At 35.4% G+C, this 19091-nt stretch overlaps 1 protein-coding gene and 1 long non-coding RNA gene across 2 annotated transcripts in view; one reads left to right on the top strand and one right to left on the bottom strand.

The window, feature by feature from the left end:
• Positions 1-5582: 5582 nt before the first annotated feature.
• The window catches only part of LOC107141392 (glutamyl aminopeptidase), an 80209-nt gene continuing 66700 nt past the window's right edge, over positions 5583-19091 (bottom strand). The window contains exons 17-20 of the mRNA XM_015484646.2: positions 18838-19008; positions 14743-14883; positions 7296-7374; positions 5583-6392 (exon numbers count right to left, since the gene is read on the bottom strand). Of these exons, the coding sequence (XP_015340132.1) occupies positions 6240-6392; positions 7296-7374; positions 14743-14883; positions 18838-19008 (544 nt within the window). The 3' untranslated portion in view covers positions 5583-6239. The remainder of the gene's footprint in view (positions 6393-7295; positions 7375-14742; positions 14884-18837; positions 19009-19091) is intronic.
• LOC125619809 lies at positions 12898-18843 on the top strand. Its single transcript, XR_007351410.1, has 3 exons — positions 12898-13263; positions 15986-16124; positions 17284-18843. It is a non-coding gene; the product is annotated as an uncharacterized LOC125619809 (long non-coding RNA).

Here is a 19091-nt window from a genome sequence, read left to right as displayed (position 1 = left end):
ATAATAGGAAGAAGGTAGATTTACAAACGCAATGCTCTGTGAAGTGGAGTAAAGATGGCGCCTAGCACATAAGAAAACATGGCCTGGGCACTAAAGAGAACATGTACTGAACTGTGGCTGGGTGCAGGGCTCTGTACTTGCCTGTTAATGGCGTTTTCTTTTAATAATTATCCTTTTTGATATAAGAAAAGAAGTACTAGACTAAGAAAAACAAAGAGAGCAACTCTGGTTGAGAGGAATACTGATTAGATATGTTAAATGTATAGAAAACAAAAGTTGTCAGTGTTCCTTAAAAGCTATGCTGCCCTCATCCTCACCTCTAAACCTTATCCAATCTTACGAGAATATTGTAAGGTCCTGTTCTAATTGGATGAGTCTGTACATTCCAGAAAAGGGTGAGGATTCAAGGATAGGCAAGAAGGCTTTGCAGTTGACAACCTTTTTCCTTCTCATGGAAAAGCAACATATTATAAAACAATTTTTTATTGGTAACTGTCATAATTAAAATGCTCTCTAGGCATTTTAAAACGCATAATTTAATATGAGACATGACTAAATTAACTATCCAGTATCCTTTAGGCCATATGCTTTATCTTGCTTCCTTTGTTTTTATTTTTTTCCTTCCTGTATTTACATCTTCTCTCCCCAGTACTGTTCTGTTTATTGGGGGAGGGGGAGGGAAGTTATTTTATTTGTTTTACATGTAACAATGTAAATGTTTGGAATTTGAAGGACTGATTGCCTTTGTTTTAATGATAATGAATATAACCTTGGTCTCACTTGCTGGGGCTATTACTTTTCTGTTTTCAATGGAGAAAAAAAAATCTGCCTGTGGTTTTCCCTTTAGAAAATGAATTATTGCAAGACAAATGTAAAGATTCCTCCCTATTCACGTGCTGATATGTGGTGAAAATTGTGATTTATTATCTTCCTTTCATTTTCAATAAAAATACTCCCTTATTCTCTTCTTCTCTCTCATTTTTCTTTTCTATTCCCTCTTTCCTTCCCTCCATTTTTCCTTCTTGCCAATAACCCTATTAGCCTTAACAATTTCTTTTTCATAACATACTCCCCCAAGCAATATAAAATTTTCTTGAGAGAATATAATGGGACCTTGCACTGGGGGACTCTTTTCACTGAAAATAAGAGAAACCCAATTTAAAATACCTTAAAGGTAGAGATTTATAGGCTCATTAGATTCCAAGAACAAGGTGATGTCTATGCAGTATGGAAGCAGTTAGATCTAGGTGCTCAAAAAATGTGGCCAGGACTCTCCTTCCCTTCTTCGCTTGCTTCTTTCCACTTAGCCTCTCTCCCCGTGGTAGTAAGAAAGCCAACAACAACTCAAATCCTGATAATGGAGAATGCAATGTAAGAACTAGTTTCACCTTTGAATCAGAATATAAGAATCTTTTTGCAAAGTCTCAAATCTGGAGGTAAAAACAGTCTTAAAAAGAGACACACTTTGTAAACACCTTGGCAAAAGGAAAATTGTCACTGTCCATTGCAGGGAAGATAGGGCTTCCTCAGGAGCCACTGCTCCTCTGTAATTTAGTTTAGTGAAGCTCCAAGAGAAGAAAGGCAACTTTTAAAATAATAGCTTTATTGAGAGAGAATTCTTATACCATAAAATTCACCCTTTTAAAGTGTATAATTAAGTGTTTTTGGTACATTCAGAGTTGTACGTTCATTACCATTGTCTGATTTTAGAACATTTTTATCACCTCACAAAAAAAGCTTCAGCAGTCACTCACCATATTCCCTTCCCAGACCTTCAAACGCCTATCTCTTTTCTGTCTCTGTGGATGTGCCTAGTCAGGACGTTTCACAGAAACAGAATCATATGAAATGTGGCCCATTGTAATTAGTTTCTTTCACTTAGTATAATGCTGTCAAGGCTCATCCATATTAACATGTGTCATTGTATCATTCCTTTTTAGGGCCAAATAATATTGTGCTTTATGGCTTATTTTCAAGTTTAATAGTTGATGGACATTTGGGCTATTTCTACTTTTTGACTCTTATGAGTAATGTCTCTATGAACACTCAGGTATAAGTTCTTGTGTGGTCATCGTTTTTCACTTCCCTTGGGTATAGTCTTAGGAGTGGAGTTGCAATCGTGCCTTCTAATATGCGTATGTATCATAATACAAAAGTGAAACACCTTCCTTTACCATGGGGAGGAACCCGTATTTGAAGTGCTGGCCATCACAATTTTTCCTATATTCTGGCAATTAGTAGAGCCAGAGTGGACTTTCTGAGTCAGTCCATTTCATTAATTCACACCAACCAAAGGACCCAGATTGAAGCTTTTTTTGGGGGGGGGAGGTACTGGGGATTGAAGCCAGGGGAGCTTAACCACTAAGCCACTTTACCAGCCCTTTTCTAGATTTTATTTGGAGACAGGGTCTCACTAAGTTGCTTAGGGCCTCACTGAATTGCTGAGTCTGCCTTTGAACTCATGATCCTACTGCATCAGTTTCTTGAGCTGCTGGGATTACAGGAATGCACCACCATGCCTGGCCAGCTTTCATTTTTTATTTTTCTTGAATTTTTTAATATTTATTTTTTTTTGGTTTTCGGCAGACACAACAGCTTTGTTTGTATGTGGTGCTAAGGATCGAACCCAGGCCGAACGCATGCCAGGCGAGCACGCTAGTGCTTGAGCCACATCCCCAGCCCCATGGCCAGCTTTTAAAAAAAAAAAAAAATATATATATACACACACACACACACACACACACACACATATACAAGGGACAATAGGCAGGAAAGGATCATTGAGCATTGAGTTAAATGAAAATACAAAACAAACTGGGCTGGGGGTGTGGCTCAGTTGGTAGAGTGCTTGCTTAGCATGTGTGAGGCACTGGGTTCGATTCCCAGCACCACATATAAGTAATAAATAAAGGTCAATCAACAACTAAAATAAATAAATAAATAAAATATAAAAAAAATAAAATCTGCATTTTCATTCTATATCATTCAGAGGTCAGTTCAAGAAATATTCTAAGTATATTCTCCAAATATAGAAGGATTTTCTTGAGAGAGAAACTTATATGCTATTAAAAGGGCTTAAGGGGGTCTGGGGCTGTGGCTCAAAGGTAGAGCGCTTGCCAAGCATGCATGGGGCACTAGGTTAGACCCTCAGCACCACATAAAAATAAAATGAAAGTATTGTGTACACTTATAACTAAAAAAATAAATATATATTTTTTACAAAAGGACTAGAGAAATAGAAATGAGTCAGTGCCAAGCTGCTGGTTCCAAGGTGACATATCCTTGTCTTTCTGATCCAGAAACTGAAAACTTACTAATGTCACCCAGAAATGAGAAAGCTATGAGAGTCATATCAGAACTTCTGTGCTACACAGAGATGGTACATAGGGACATGGAGTGCAAAGGCTGCCAACTCATGCCTTCCCACATAACTGTCTTTCCCTGCACTGTCATGGAAAGAAGGTGGGTTCTGCCTCTTCTCTCATTTCCTTCCAAATCTCATGAAAGTTCACATCATTGGTGGGACCTCAAACATGTGAAGTGTGGGGAGTGCTGTGTTTGGCATTTCAGCCGTGCAATACAGAAGGATGGGACATAAAGAATGTAGAAATGTTGTCCCCTGCCAGCGGGCAATATCTAGCACACCTTTAAATCACATAATCTAAATTGCTGTTAGTTCACAACATTTGGCCTATATATGTAGCCATGTTAACGTTTAAAGGTTCTCCAGGAGGAATATCAGGACAAAACACAAATTGCTGGTTAGTTGACATTCTCTGCCCTATTTCTCCCATCCTCCTCCATTATCCTCTCAACTCATTTTCTTCCCACTTGTCTTTTAAATCCATTTCTAATTTAAGATGACCAGAACATAAAATGGGATTTCTTATATGACTGAAACTTTATAAATATTAGTTATGTGAATGAATGATTAAATGAATGAATGAATGAATGAAGACCATAAGGTCAACTGTGATTGTTAATTTTATGTGACAATTTGACTGGACTTCAGGGTGTTCAGATTAAGTATCATTTCTGGTTTGTCTGTGAGGGAGTTTTTAGAAGAAGTTGGCCTTTGAATCACTTCCTTGGTAGAGTAGATTGCCCTCTCCAAAGTGGTGGCTCTATCTAATGCCTTGGGATCCTGAATAGAACAAAAGATGGAAGAAAAGAAATATTCTACTTCCCCTTTTCTACCTGACTGCTTGACCTGAGACATCTCATCTCATCATTTCCTGTCTTTGAACTTGGATTAGCTCTTCTGGTTCTCAGACCTTCAAAGTCAAGCTGAATTATACCACTGACTTTCCCAGATGTCCTTGCAGATGGCTGATGGTAACTGGTCTGTCTCCATGATCACATGAGCCAATTCCTCACAATAAATATCCTGTGTGTGTGTGTGTGTGTGTGTGTGTATACTAAATGAATTTCCATTTACATATGTATATGTATTTATTTGATAAGTTGGAATCTGTTTTATTTACCATCTTCTTCAAACTTATATTTTCATTTAAAATTTTTATTTATTTCACAAAGCAGAAGGATAAACCATCTTACTTCTTTATTTGTCCCTTAAAACAATACATGGACTTTAAGGGCTGGTTCTGATTGGTGCCAGAATTTGAAGTTAGGATGTTAATCCCCATGAGTTTATTGGGGTTTTCTTGATGATTTATAAGGTTAATGTGTTTTTCATTCTGAACTAATTTACAATAATATTTATAAAAAATTTGTCTGGAAGTGTTTTATTTTGTATCATTTTTGTCTTCAGTCTGCATTTGAATTTGCTAGTTGAGCTGTGTGAATTGAGAAGTGATAAGAAACAGTGGTAGCAAAATTCACAGTTTGGAGTACATGATTAGTGCATATTGTTGTGTAAATAAAGTAATTACTAAGATTTTGACTGTATCCCTGTGCTTCAATTTTTATCAAGCCATTCCTGAATTGCCCTATACTTCCAAAGGTTACAAATAAATTTAGATTTGCTAGATATAGCACTTTGGGACACAGACATTTATCAAAAGATAAATGCCTGTTGGACTTACATTGTGGATCTACTAGGCATCGAGTGCCACATTAAACATATTCTGGCCACCAGCTTCTATGAAATTGATGTCTTTAATCAAGTCATGCATATAAATTTGATCAGTGCTATTCTGTATGGATTACGATCTAAGGATTTATATATAAAACTTAACTATAAGAAGATATATCCTCAGATATGCAGAGTCATGTTGGAGATGTCCATGAGTTTCCCCATTTTCACACTTAGATTGCTAGGTGAGGTCAAAGCTAAATTCTAATTCCATTTAGTTTTATGGAATAATCCACCTTTTCTCTTTCCTGAACAGTTTCCAATTATTTAGCTTTTTTCCTCTAAAATCCATGGAGCACAGTTAAGCACTATGTTCCCTCTAATTTCATAGCATATTTGAAGGAGCTTTGTAAAGAATGGAGAAAGAAGAGAGAGTACCAAGCATGAAAAAAGGCAGGTTCCTGAATCATATTTGCAACTTGAAAAATTATTTGGGTAATGATGCTGACATGTTTACTCAAGAGTAAAATGACATCAAAAAACAATATTCTCTTCAAGGTAATAATTTAGATTTATTTCTAAAAAAGAAAGAAGAGTTCTCTTGTTGATTTTATAAGAGCAATGGCAACATTCAGCCATTTCTTTGGCTAATTCATGCAATCCTCGAGCAAAACTTAAGCCCAGGTTACTTTGGTAGGATTTAAAGTAGTAAGACATATGTGAATAAAATGATATTAGGTCTGTGTAACTCTGAATAATAAAATAAAGATTAAGATGGTAATATGTCCCTCAAGTACTGGTATTTAAACTTTAAAAATCAATCAAGAGAGAAGATTAAGTGGTGTTTCTTTGGTACTAAAAATGTAAAGCTAAGACCAAATTGTTCTATTTTCACAGATTTAAGATACAAAGAATGATATTTAAAGACATTAAAATGACTATTAAATTCTCTTCAGTTTGTAAAGAATCTCTTATGAAGTACACTTAGAAGAAATCCCTGAGTATATTAAATACTCTATTAGTATCTTCCTTCATAAACAAAGAGGAACAATTTAAAAGCTTTGCAAGACATCAACACAGTACTTAGCAAAAGCAGTATCCATTCATAAGGCTCTCTCCTTAGTGCTTCTAAATTTAGACCATCAAATGCTTAATAGAAAAAACAACAACTTCACAAATTAAAAAAATATGACATTTGAACATATTAACTGTTATTTGATAAGTTAAAAAACCATTCTTTTATGGTCTCTCTATTCTGTTTTAGCCACTCAATATTGTTTTTCACTGTTTCCACCACTTGTTCCCTAGGTTTTTCTCCTGCTCCAGCTTCTGGATATTTTTCAAAAAAGCTCTGCATCTAGAAAAGACAGAGAAATAATTAGGAATGTCATTTTAATCCCAATTATTCTTCAAGAATTTCATTCACAAACTGGGTGTGCTTCCTTCCTACCTGGCTACTCAGTATCATTGCAAGGCACTGAGATCCGCCTCTCCATTAGGAAGCATGACCTGCGGCTTTTGGACCCCTGCCAGCTTGCCAAGCCAAGAGGCTCTGACAGGGTGGGGAAGGAGGGCAGCATGCCAGTGGTTGGCATGCCCATTTCTGCTCATGCTCACTTTTCTATTTTCTGTGCATTCTTCAGGAGTTACCTGGAAAAACTGGCCAGTGGAATGGCGGTTTTATCTAGTTTCTCACTTGGAGAGTTTGGAGTTTTTTTAATGTTCTTTCAGTTTATTTATTTCAGCTCAATCATAAAAAAAGATCTCTGTTCAGCTTGGTTCTATTCTCCATTCTATCCTCCAAACTCTCCCCAAAACTCAGTCATAGTAGTATTTTCCGTTAAAAAAAAATAATTTTGTTTCTTAACATAAGCAAGAATCTTCAAATCTAAATAACATCAAACGATCTTTCTTTGTCCAATATTAATGGACACTTTTCCTCCCTGGAAATTCAGAAATTGGGGATTAGTTTTGAAATTCCAAAACAATGAATTCTGAATTGAATCAAATCTTGATCAGAGTTATAATTACCAGGAAAGGGGAAGCACACTGTTCAGGCTTTGGTGAACCTAAGGCTTCATATTTCTCAACTTTTAAAGTTTGTTTTTTCAGTTTATAAAAAAAAATAGGTGTACATTTTATTATATACAAGAATTCTCTTTCTTGTTTTATTTGAATGGAGATAATACCACTTCTATTTGAGAAAAAAGGTATAATTATATTCCTTTCTAGACAAGTAGAGAGGAATTTATCTTCATACCTGCCAGAGTTGTACTTCAGTGTTGAATGGCTCTGCTATAGTGACAATCCGGCCAAGGTTTCTGTTATTGAGTGTAAATCTGAAGAGAAAAGTAGAGGAATAAAAGGGAGTAGGGAGTATAATGCCTGAGCTTTCAATCTTTTTCTAGAAATAAAGATCTCCTTTTTATTTTTTGTGTTTTTTTAAAGTAATTTTCAAAGTAAGTTAAACACAGTAAGAAAACACATTTAACTGAAAATAGTTCTATTCAGGAGAAATGCTTAGTAACTTTTGTGGGCTTTTGTTGTTATTGTTTTGTTTTGTTTCTTTGTAGACAGATTCACACCACTTCCTTAGATATGGTGGACTATTTGCTCTATTCTCCAATTAGGCACTTTTTTTCCTGCACACAGAAGCACTCAGCTAATGACCACATTTCTCAGTCTTCCTTGCAGCTAGGTGTAGACACTGGGCCCAGTTCTTATCAATAGAGCAGAAACTCAGCTACTCCATGCATCTTCTTGCGGGAGCAGAACTTTGAACATAGGCCATTAACTCTGCTTCTGGAAAGCAGAAGCTTTAGTAGCTATCTGCATTTTGGGGGTTATGATCTGTATGTTTTCAAAGTAAGTTTCAAAGTAAGTTAAACAGTAAGAAAACAAATTAAAGTAAAAATAATTCTATTCAAAAGAAATTCTTAGTAATGTATTATAAATCTACATGATTTATAACAAGCTGGTTAAGCTAAGTACCAAAACAGAATTATAGAGATGATATTCTATTCCTGTCATTTTTGCATAGTCTCTGGTTAAGAGCAAGATGCAGAAATTTTCTTACAGATCATCATATAAATAGGTATGACACAGGTACAGATATCACCATTAGTTACAGTGCAAGGAAAACAACCACAAAATTCTGTATAAAGCTGGAGCACTGGAATGTTGGGAAGGATACAGGAAAATTTATCAACATACAAAATAGTAGGAGAAATTTTAATCTTTAAAAATTATCACCTAGCAAAAGCAAAATCTATGAAGACAAAAACTGGTAAAGTTTGTTTTACACAAATTTAAAAAAGAATCTGCCATGAACAAATTTAAAAGTAAAAAATGAACTAGGGAAAAATCATGTAACAGATACGATATAGAACAAATATTTTAATCATATAAAGAAACTTAGAAAGTGTAAGATGGTGAAATATGGTAATGTGACATTCGCAAAGGAATGAAAAGTTGCCCCTGGGAAAAAGTTGAAATAGTCTAGTATTCAATCATGATCTTTTGTACGTTAGGGCCAATGTGCACTCTTATTTACCATAGACACCACTGAATTTAATTCCATCACACATTTCATTCCTAATATCATCATCAGTCATGATCCAAAATGTGCCTGTGTCTCTTGAACCTTCTGCCTAGCATCTGGAACCATGTGGAACTGTCCCTTGGCTGGAAACACTATTTGTCAGTGAGATCCTGCTTATTTTCCCCCATCCTTTGTTGCAGCAGTTTTGAGAATGGAGTGCTCATGCTCCCCATAGCTGCTCCCAGACCATTATTCCTTCACTCCCTTTAAAGACTTCCCTCTGGTTACTTCCTCTCAAATACAATACACTTTGGCACTTGGCTCCTAGTCTGCTCCAGGCTATCCCATCATCGAGGTGGTTTTACCATGTTAGCTCCTTAGTTTCCTGACCTTATTTCCAATGATATATTCTCCACTCTATTTCAATCAACAAATTCCCATGATACCTTATGATCATCCATAAGTAATTTGCACCTGAAGTTATTAATTTATGCACCTTCTATGACATAATCTACCTTTCAGTTTCTACTATGACCATTCTTGGATTTCTGCCCCCTTGGCTATCTGCACCCCTACTTTCTCCTGGACCATTAGATCTTCTTTATTTTCAACTTATTTCTTTAGGTAGTTCAGATACCATGAGCTACCATTTTCAATAACATTTTTGCTGTATGCCCCCAACTCCCTTGAATTTGAATAACATGTCTGGAAAAACTCTAACTTCAGGTGAAATCAACTACCCATTTTCTCTGAGCTTCCATCAGGTGGTCAAGTTCTGTCAAGGAAAGTCACTGAACTTTCCCTATATTGTTTCATTATAAATTCATGAATTCAAACTTAACTTTTTTTTTTTTTTAAGAGAGAGTGAAAGAGAGAGGGAAAGGGAGAGGGAGAGAGAGAGAGAATTTTTTTTAACATTTATTCTTTAGATTTCGGCAGACACAACATCTTTGTTTGTATGTGGTGCTGAGGATCAAACCCCGGCCGCACGCATGCCGGGCGAGTGCGCTACTGCTTGAGCCACATCCCCAGCCCTCAAACTTAACTTAAATGGACTCTCACACTGATGATGCTTCTACATTACCCTAGCCAACTCATTCACTTTCTCTCTGCATTACCTTTTTCAAAGATTTTTCACTCTCCCAACCTCTAAACTCTGCTTCTTCCCTCCTAAAGATATCCTTGCCTCTGCTTCACAGAGAAACATACAAACACACTTTTCTTTTCATATCTAGGCATTACCCTTGTCCCCTCACTTTCATCTTCCGTTTCCAATCTACCACCAGGTTCTAAATGTTATTGTTGTCTCTTCATCGTTACCATTACATCCATAGTCCAATCTGTCACTGGCTTTTGCTGGGACTATCACAGCAGCTAACGGCTTTTCCCAAATCCCACTCTGGCCCCCATCTAGGTCTACCCTTCATCTTACCACCAGAGCTTCTTTTCAAAGTAAAATTCATCATTTCACTTTCTTACTTAAAAACCTTCAGTGACTCATCCTTGCTTAGAACACAAGTCCAACTTTTTACATGACTCTGCAAGTCTTGGTCTTTACTCTTCTCTCTACTGATAGGTCTTCATCCAGAAATGCTTCACTTCCCATCTGCCTAATTCACTCCTGCACTTCCTCCGGCTCAACCATCATGTCCTTAGGGAAGCCCTTTCTTCCAACTTCTTTCCACTTGGTCTATTTGGTCTATAGCTATTTGCATTTTGCAAGTTATGATCTGTATGTTTTCAAAGTAATTTTCAAAGTAAATTAAACACAGTAAAAAAAAAAAACAAATTAAACTGAAAGTAATTCTATTCAGGAGAAATTCTTAGTAGTGTAGTATAGATCTACATGATCTATAACAAGCTGGTTAACTAAGTACCAAAACAGAATTGTAGAGATGATATTCTATTTTCCCCTTTATATTGGCACACCCTGAACTACTTCTATTGGTAGTTGTTACAATTTTAAGTACACATGCATTTGTATGATTCTTCACATATTATTGGTGTCTGTTACTAAACTCTAAGCTCTATGAGGACAGAGAACGAGGTTTGCTTCTCCTAAATGTTCCATCCCCAATGCCAATCGTAATGCTTAGCACATGGAAGGTGCTCCACGTGACTTATTGGATGGAAGATTTATAGTTTAAAATGAGATATTAGTTCTTATTTATTCAGTTACCAAGAATACTTAAAAATATCAATCTTGAATATTGGAAGGGTTGGAAAAATGGGCAATTGTTAGTGAAATTTTTCTGTATCATGATTCTACAATATTTATCAAAAACTCTAGAAATGGACACATGCTTTAACCCAGTAGTAATACTTCTAGCATTAACTGTATCCCAAAGTTATTGTCAGGGACATTTGAAAAGAACAATTAAACTCAGTTTCAAAGGTATTGTTCACAATACATTATTTATAGTAGTCAGGGAACAATGACATTGTCTAAAAGATGGCTAAGTAAACTAAAATATATTAAAATACTATTGGGTCCTTAAAAACAACATTCAAAAACCAACCTAAAGACATGAAGAGACATCTACAAGATAGAGTGATATGTATAAAAAATCAAATTATAAAGTCACATGTATAATTCCATTTCTATAAAATAAATAAATAACCATAGAAAATGACTAGAGGAAAAATGGTAATATGACAACAAAATTATTTCTAGGTTATATTGCACCATAAAAGGCATTATGAACAAGATAAGAATGCTTATCTACCTTTTGTAAAAAAAGAAAAAAAATCAGTTCTCTAATAAGAGGGGATTTTAAGAAGAAAGACATAACTGAGTTCCTGAAATGAGATTCAAAGTCTGCTACAATGCAGGTAATAAGAATTTGTCGATGACCTACAATTTCCATAGTACCTTTCTGTTTTGTTCTTAGTGACTAAACAATCAAAGAAAATATTTGAGAGCTAGCAATAAATAGATTAATAAAAATTACAAATACCTGTGTAAATCTAGAAATGAGAGAATCAAATATGTTTATCCCAAGAAACGAATATCATATCAAGAATAGAAAGTCAGGGGAAATATGCTGGGTATTTATCATATTGGTTATTTTTTAAACTAAAATAAGGATTTAATAATATTGTAAATAATTAGAAAATTATATAAAAATTATCTTCTTGGGCTTAATATTTATGTAAGTATTACTGTGTTACCCCTAAGAAATTATTTTGATGCACACAGAACTTTTAATTAAGTTCTTATTAAATTATGTTGTCTATGAGATAGTGTTTAGTTTCGGTCATATTTGATTATGTTCTTTAAGCCAAAATTATTGACTTGATTTTTCATCTGTTGCCACAGACTGAAAACAGACTTTATTATACCATACTACTGACTTAGTGGGTTCTTTCAACTTCACAGTTTCACCTAAGAGTTTAGTAGAAGAAACAAAGAATAATTTCCAAGTATCTTTGGGACTTTGTGGTCAAGGCTCAACTGGCAAGGACATTAGTGGTCTGGTGATTAGTTGTCATAGAAATCACACGACAAAAGCTGTATTTTAAAATGTAGATTATTTTAGAATGACACTAAGTAGTTCAGAAATAGAAGCAGTAAAACTACTTATCTTAAAATTCTGAAAACACATTTGGAAAAAAATTTGGCTCATTTCTGCTTAATTTGTCATATAATTTTGCATGGGGAAATTCTATTATTCAAACCAAACATAATTAATATTGCTTTTTTGTGTAACTGTCAGACATGTGGTTATTATACAATTTTATGTTTGGGGCCATTTAAAATAATGCCTCATGAAAGATCATTAGATTGTGAAGAAATACTAAAAGCCTTGGGCAAGGGTTTTAGAACGGTTCTGGAAATGGTTTATCAATTTATTTTCCCTAGGAAAAAATTCAGTTTATTAGGTCTAATACATTTATTCTAGGCTAGATGTTTATGACCTTTATGGCAGGTAAAACCTATTTTTTCTATTTCTTAATTTTTTAATTAAGAAATAATGAACTGGGCTGGGGTTGTGGCTTGCAGGTAGTGTCCTCGCGTAGCACGCTTGAGGTACTGGGTTTGATCCTCAGCACCACATAAAAATAAAATAAAGATATTGTGTCCACCTATAACTAAGTAATAAATATTAAAAAAAGAAATAATTAAGTAATTTTTTAAAATGCAAAATGCAATATTTGAAATAAGTTAAACTAGAATTATTAAAATAAGCCGTGAAAAATACTATGTTTAATAAATAGTAAGGGAATGACCATTTTATTTTGTGAAATAAAACATTCTTTACTTGTCTTTTCGCAATAATTCAAAAGTAAATACTGTGTTTTATTTACATAGGTTCCTTATACCATACACCAAAGAAAAAATAAAAATAGTTTCATAGTATTTCAACTAAAACAAAATACACAGTGTGTGTCATTAGGTATTTCATTTTTGAAAGAAAAAATGAACAGGTTACCTTGCATGATATGAACATATGTTATAACATACATGGTTTTTTGTTTGTTTGTTTATTTTGTTTTTTGGTACCAGGGATCGAACCCAGGGTTGCTTAACCACTGAGTCACATCTCCAACCCTTTTTATTTTGGGACAAGGTCTAACTAAGTTGCTGAAGCTGATTTTGAACATGTGATCCTCCTGCCTAAACCTCCCCAGCTGTTAGGATTACAGGCCTGCACAACCATGCCCGGCAACAGCATGTTCTTAACAGGTAGATTTATTCATTCTAAACCAAATATTTCATTGAAAAAATTATAAACAAATGAACAATGCACATGAGCAACACAAACACACACATGTACATGCACATACATTCACCAGCCAATCTTTAGAGACAGATGAACAATTACACTCATTACTCACAAGAATAGAAAAGGTAAAAATCTTATCATGAATAGGCAAAAGCAATGTGAAACACCTTAGTTGAGAGCTGGAGATATAATGTGGATCTCAGAAGGAAAAGAAATAAAATATCCACAATGCCACTAGTAAGTAGAACAGAAAAGAGAAAAGAAACAGCAGGATTGTTGTAGTTGGTATTTCTCACATGGCAGTCATTACCAAGTAGGTGGTGCCTCTGGATGACTTGAGAGAATGGAAACGGAAAACAGAAGCTGTTTCCTAAGGTGAGGACTACAGGTGGTAAATGTGCACCAATCTTTACACATTTATTTGTTTTGTTTTGTTTTGTTAGTATTGGGGATTGAACTCAGGGGTACTCAACCACTGAGCTACATCCCCAGCCCTATTTCGTATTTTATTTAGAGACGGGGTCTTACTGAGTTGCTTAGTGCTTTGCTTTTGCTGAGGCTGGCTTTGAATTCGTGATCCTCCTGCCTCAGCCTCCCAAGCTGTTAGGATTATAGGTAGGCACCACTGCACCCAGCTACACATTTATTTGAGGCATGTATTTATTTTACATTTTTAAAAAATGCTTTTTTTTCATGAAAATTGCATTTAGAGGATCAGAACCAAGAATAGCAATATTTCTTCTGCATGGGGCTTAAGAAATTCTTAAGAAGTTTGGAAAAGCGTCTCTTTCACTGATTTTGCTCTTCTCTTGTCCCATTTTAGAACTGCTGTTGTCAGGCTAGGGGTGTAGTTTAGTGATAGAATGCGTGCTTTCCAAGCCTGAGGCCCTGGATTCAATTCCCACAACAAAAAATCCTCAAACTTTCCTTCACCACTCCCACCACCTCCCCAAAACCCTGCTAATAAATGTGAAGAACTCTTTCAGGAACTATATAGAATACAAGTGTAATTATCTGGTCAGAGGAGATATACATTATCACCCACATAACCTCAATAAGATACAGGGTTCTAAATTGAGCCCAGGTTCAGGAATTCTCGTTTAAGTTTCAAATATTGAGACCTAAATATGTGCCTGGCATTATCCTAGCAACTAGCACAATGAGAAGAATTATATTACCCAAACTAAAAATAATGCAATTTAGCCATCTCTCCAGATCTCAGAATCGTATAGATCGTTTGGAAACAATAATTTCCAGGAAAAAAAATCGTGGTTAAAATTCATTAGTATGTTGCTTACTTGGAAGGTAAATACCATTTTCCTTTACCTCTGAGGATGTGTTATTTCAGATATTGTATAGATGTCAGTAGAAGTACACCAAAGAGAAAAAGGAAGGAACTTGTAAATAATATCAAACAAAGACAACCTAGACCATCATACCTGTTGACTAGGTACTCCCAGTTGAGCTGTATCCAATTCCATGCCATGCTCTTCCCATAGCTATTATAGGAGATATATTGAATGACTGTAAACACATCCTGAGTTTTAATAAGGTTTGGGTCCTTGAGCAAATCCAAATACCTAAGAGAAGTCAAACAAAAACAATTCAAAATGTTCACTGTTAGCTAAATGCCAATACAGTATAACTTTTGTTCCTGCAATTCAGTAGTGAGTTAAATATGATAAATGATGAAACACAATTTAAAAAGGTTCAATATTTTTAACTGTTTTTAAAGATTAGCCCATGATTTTGAGAATTTGAGAAATATGAACTATAGGAACATTAAAAAATTAAATTATTGCCAGGTGTAGTGGTGCACACCTGTAATTCTAGCAATTAGGGAGGTTGAGAGAGGAGGATTGTAAGTTCAAGGCCAGCTTCAACAACTGAGACAACTGAGTGAGAGGAGGAGGGGGGGAGAAAGAACTGAGGATATGGCTTAGTGGTAAAGCACCCCAGGTTCAATTCCTAGTGCCTCCCCCCACAAAAATTTAAATGGTTTTATAAATACTAAAAATAGAAAAAAACATAGTATTTTAATGATCAACCTTAAAAAATAAATGTATGGAGTTGAACATAAACACTTAACTCACTTATGTGTTATCCCACTAAATTTAAAAAAGAAGTTAGTAAATGAAGATAAAATATTTATGCTCTTTTTAAAAAATGGTTAATAGTTTATGCTCTTATTCACTGTAGGAAAACACAAAACTTGTTTACTTTTCCCTAGATTATAAGAAAAAATCTCCAAATGTAATCTATATGATTAGATTATTTGGCTCTAGTTATAACATGATGCAAATACATGAACATAAATGACCAAATGGATACTTTTATTAAATTTATGCAGTGGTTGTACCTAGAGTTGTATTTCTCCCTGAGGCTCTACATAAGGGCATATTGGTATTAGAAGAGTGTTTCCAAAGAAGATCAGCACATATTTTATTCACTATGATGACATCTGAAAAATAGATATCTATTGCTGATAAAATTTTCATATTCTTCTAGTGTTGAGTTTCCATAGCCTCTTACCAATTGGCATGATTCATTCACATCTTTAGGGAGATAAAAGATAATAGCTAAACCAAGGGCTGAGTGTTCAATTTGAGTTGTGAGAAAGTTTCAGTAATCAGCATATGTCAAAGAAAAAAGATAATTCTACATTTCTTTCATTTTTATTAGCATGTCAAGAAACAACATACTTGACCATAGATGTGTACCCTAATTGAGACTGGAGAAAACTCAACCTTTAAAGGAAGTCCAAGTCACATGGGAAACTGAACAACATCACTCTCTCCAGTCCTCTGAGGGTGGGCCTGCAGTTGAGTACCTACCTTTGTGCTAAGTCCATTATGGTATAGGTGACTGTCAGTGAATGTAGGCAGAGTGAGGTGAACATGTTAATGGGTGTAAGGTGATGCTCCTGGTTCCCTTAACTTGTGAACTGTATAGGGGAACTTAGGAGATTCTTCAGTCTAATAATAAGATATAGGATTGCCCAAAGGGCTGCTGGGAAAACAAAAAGGCCACACAGCACAGGTACTTTATGAACAGAAGAAAATGACCAGGAACACAGCTTTAATGTCTGGAAAATGTACAGTGTTCCAAGCAGGTAAAACATGATCTATAAAAACCCAGCGGACTCTGGTCCATGACCAAAATAGGTCAACACCTTAGGGCAAACCCAGGAAGAACCAGAATTCTCTTTCTCCATCACAACAAGATGACTTATGCCTCCCTGTATAGGAGGAACATGTGGAAGAAAAGGAACTTGAGAAGACTGGACATTTGTTCCAAGAGACCATTTAAATTAGAATTGTAGCTTAACAAATGATTTAAAAACTAGACTGGCAGACAAAATTAGTATCAGCTGTTCCCCATCTTACTGGCTCATCACTCAACATCGTACAAACTTTTGGAAATAATCAGAGAGCAAATAAAGATACTACCCTTTTTTGTACTTGCAGGAGGTAAACCTGTACTCATGAAATACAGCATATTTATCATATGTGTCAGATAAGAAAGGAATTCTAGGAAAGCTTTTACTATAGCCTGGATTTTTCAGAGAGCCTTCTTTTTTTCTGTCATCGTTAAAAACTGAAAGACTTTGTAGGTGGTTGAAGTGACACACTCAAATGTAGGACAAATGCCTTGATTTTTTTTTTATATTTAGTTTTTAGTTGTAGGTGGACACACAATATCTTTATTTCATTTTTATGTGGTGCTGAGGATTGATACCAGTGCCTCATGCATGCTGGGCAGTGCTCTACCACTGAGTCACAACCCCAGCCTCCCCCCTCCCCCTCCCATTGTCTCAATTAAAAAAAAAAAAGTTTACTGGGCTAGCATTGTAGCTCAGTGATATAGAGAACTTGTCCAGCATGCACAAGGACCAGGATTTGATCCCCAGCACCACTTAAAAAAATAAAATAAAAGCGGCTTACTAAGTCCACTAAAATGATCTCTCTTTTTTTTTTAAGGTAGTACAAGGTGTGGCAACTTGTCTTTTACCTTAAAAGGAATATCTCAACATGCACGGAACCATTGAACTTCCTGGAACTGCACTGAAGTGCTGGGCTCTTAAAGTTTTGCACAATTTATCCTCTACCACTTGGCCCACAAGAGTCTTACTACAGCATCTAAAGTACTTTCTAATATATCCTTAGTAGATATAATCAGCACAATGCTATGAAAGTCATGACAAGTATAATGTTTTGAGGGATGTTAGGATGATCAATTTCTTTTTAAATCTAAATTAAATTTTAACTGATACATTAAAAACACAAAATTGTACATATTATTGGGGTACCTGTGATGTTAAAATGACCAGGTTCCTAATGGGCTACCTTATAGCAGAGAGTTATATTTAAGGTAATGGAGGCATATTGCTGACCCTGCTAGGCAAAAGCAAACCTCTCTTGTAGTCTTTTCAAACTGTATTGTTCTGTAGTTTACTGTTTACATTCTGCCTATCCCAAGAAGCTGTGAGTTGCTGAAGGATAGACATTATGTTTTATTTACTTTTATTTCCATAATCTACATGTCTAGACCTACATAGAAGGGGCACTACAAATGGTGGTAAAATGAATGATAAGTAACTCATACCACAAATGAGAAAAAAAAATGAATTAAGGCACAAGCCAGTCAATTTGGGGCACAGGTAAAGAGTGAGAAAAGATTCATAGATGGGCTTCAAGCAGTCTTTGTACCTTCTGGGTACAATGTAAATGTGTGTGTGTGTGTGTGTGTATATGTGTGTTCATGCATGTGTATATACACATGTGGGTACACACTGTGGCAGAACTCCTCTTTCTCTGATGATAGAGCCTAGTTTGGGAATCTTTAGATATCTTTGCTTCCTAGGGAAGGCAGATCGTTACCATAACCCCAAAGATTTATGATTGGCCCAAATCAATTCAAGTCCATCCTATTCAGCAAATGATCAAATGATAGGGAGTGTGACCCACATTGATTGCATCTCAGTCTGTTCTGGATTATAAGGGGAGGTGAACACAACTGTTCTCTAATTATAAAGACAGAACCTTGTGAAGATAAGTTCTTTCACTCCTTTCTTCCTCTACTGGACATCTTTGGTTATGACAACATGTTTGGAGCTTTGGAAGTCACAAGACATCCCACACCTTGAGCATGGCAGAACAGGAGCCTGGGTTCTGGATAAAAATATCACTGCACCCCACAGGAAACCTACCTCCAGAACATTTTCATATGGGACTACATTTCTTTATTCTTTTGCTCAATCACAAGATGGATATTTTGTTTCTTACATGAAAAATATTTTTAATGGATTTTTTTGGGAAAAAGACATAATGCTTTCTTAATCAGTCTTAAAAGACTGTGACATATAAACTATTAAATACCATATATAAATATATATAAATGAAATGAAATCCCAACTTGGACTAGGGGTTTTTCCTCAGTGGTTGAGCACTTTCCCGGAATATGTAAGGTCCTGGGTTTGATCCTTAGTGCCACAAACACCAAACCCTTAAAAAAAAAAAAAAAAAGACACTTACCTTGCCAAAAGAGTAACATTTTTCACTGATGCTAATCCATAGAGCAGTTTTTCTTTTTCTTGAGCTAATGAAGTTTTCTGGTATTGCTCTAGAGTATAGTTCCATGAAGCTTCATTTCCAGAGTTCTGCATTCCATACCGATAACCCAAAAGCCGGAGATTTACAGGAATGCTAGACAAGGAAGCAAAGTTTCAGAGATGTCAGTGGCTCATTTCTCAGTTTAAAGTCTTCTAGAAATAAAAACAAGGTGAATA

This window comes from Marmota marmota, unplaced genomic scaffold (assembly GCF_001458135.2).
Source record: "Marmota marmota marmota unplaced genomic scaffold, marMar, whole genome shotgun sequence".
Classification (NCBI taxonomy): Eukaryota; Metazoa; Chordata; class Mammalia; order Rodentia; family Sciuridae; genus Marmota; species Marmota marmota.
The sequence above is the reverse complement of the archived record's forward strand: the minus strand, read 5'-3'. Positions and strand labels throughout refer to the sequence as shown.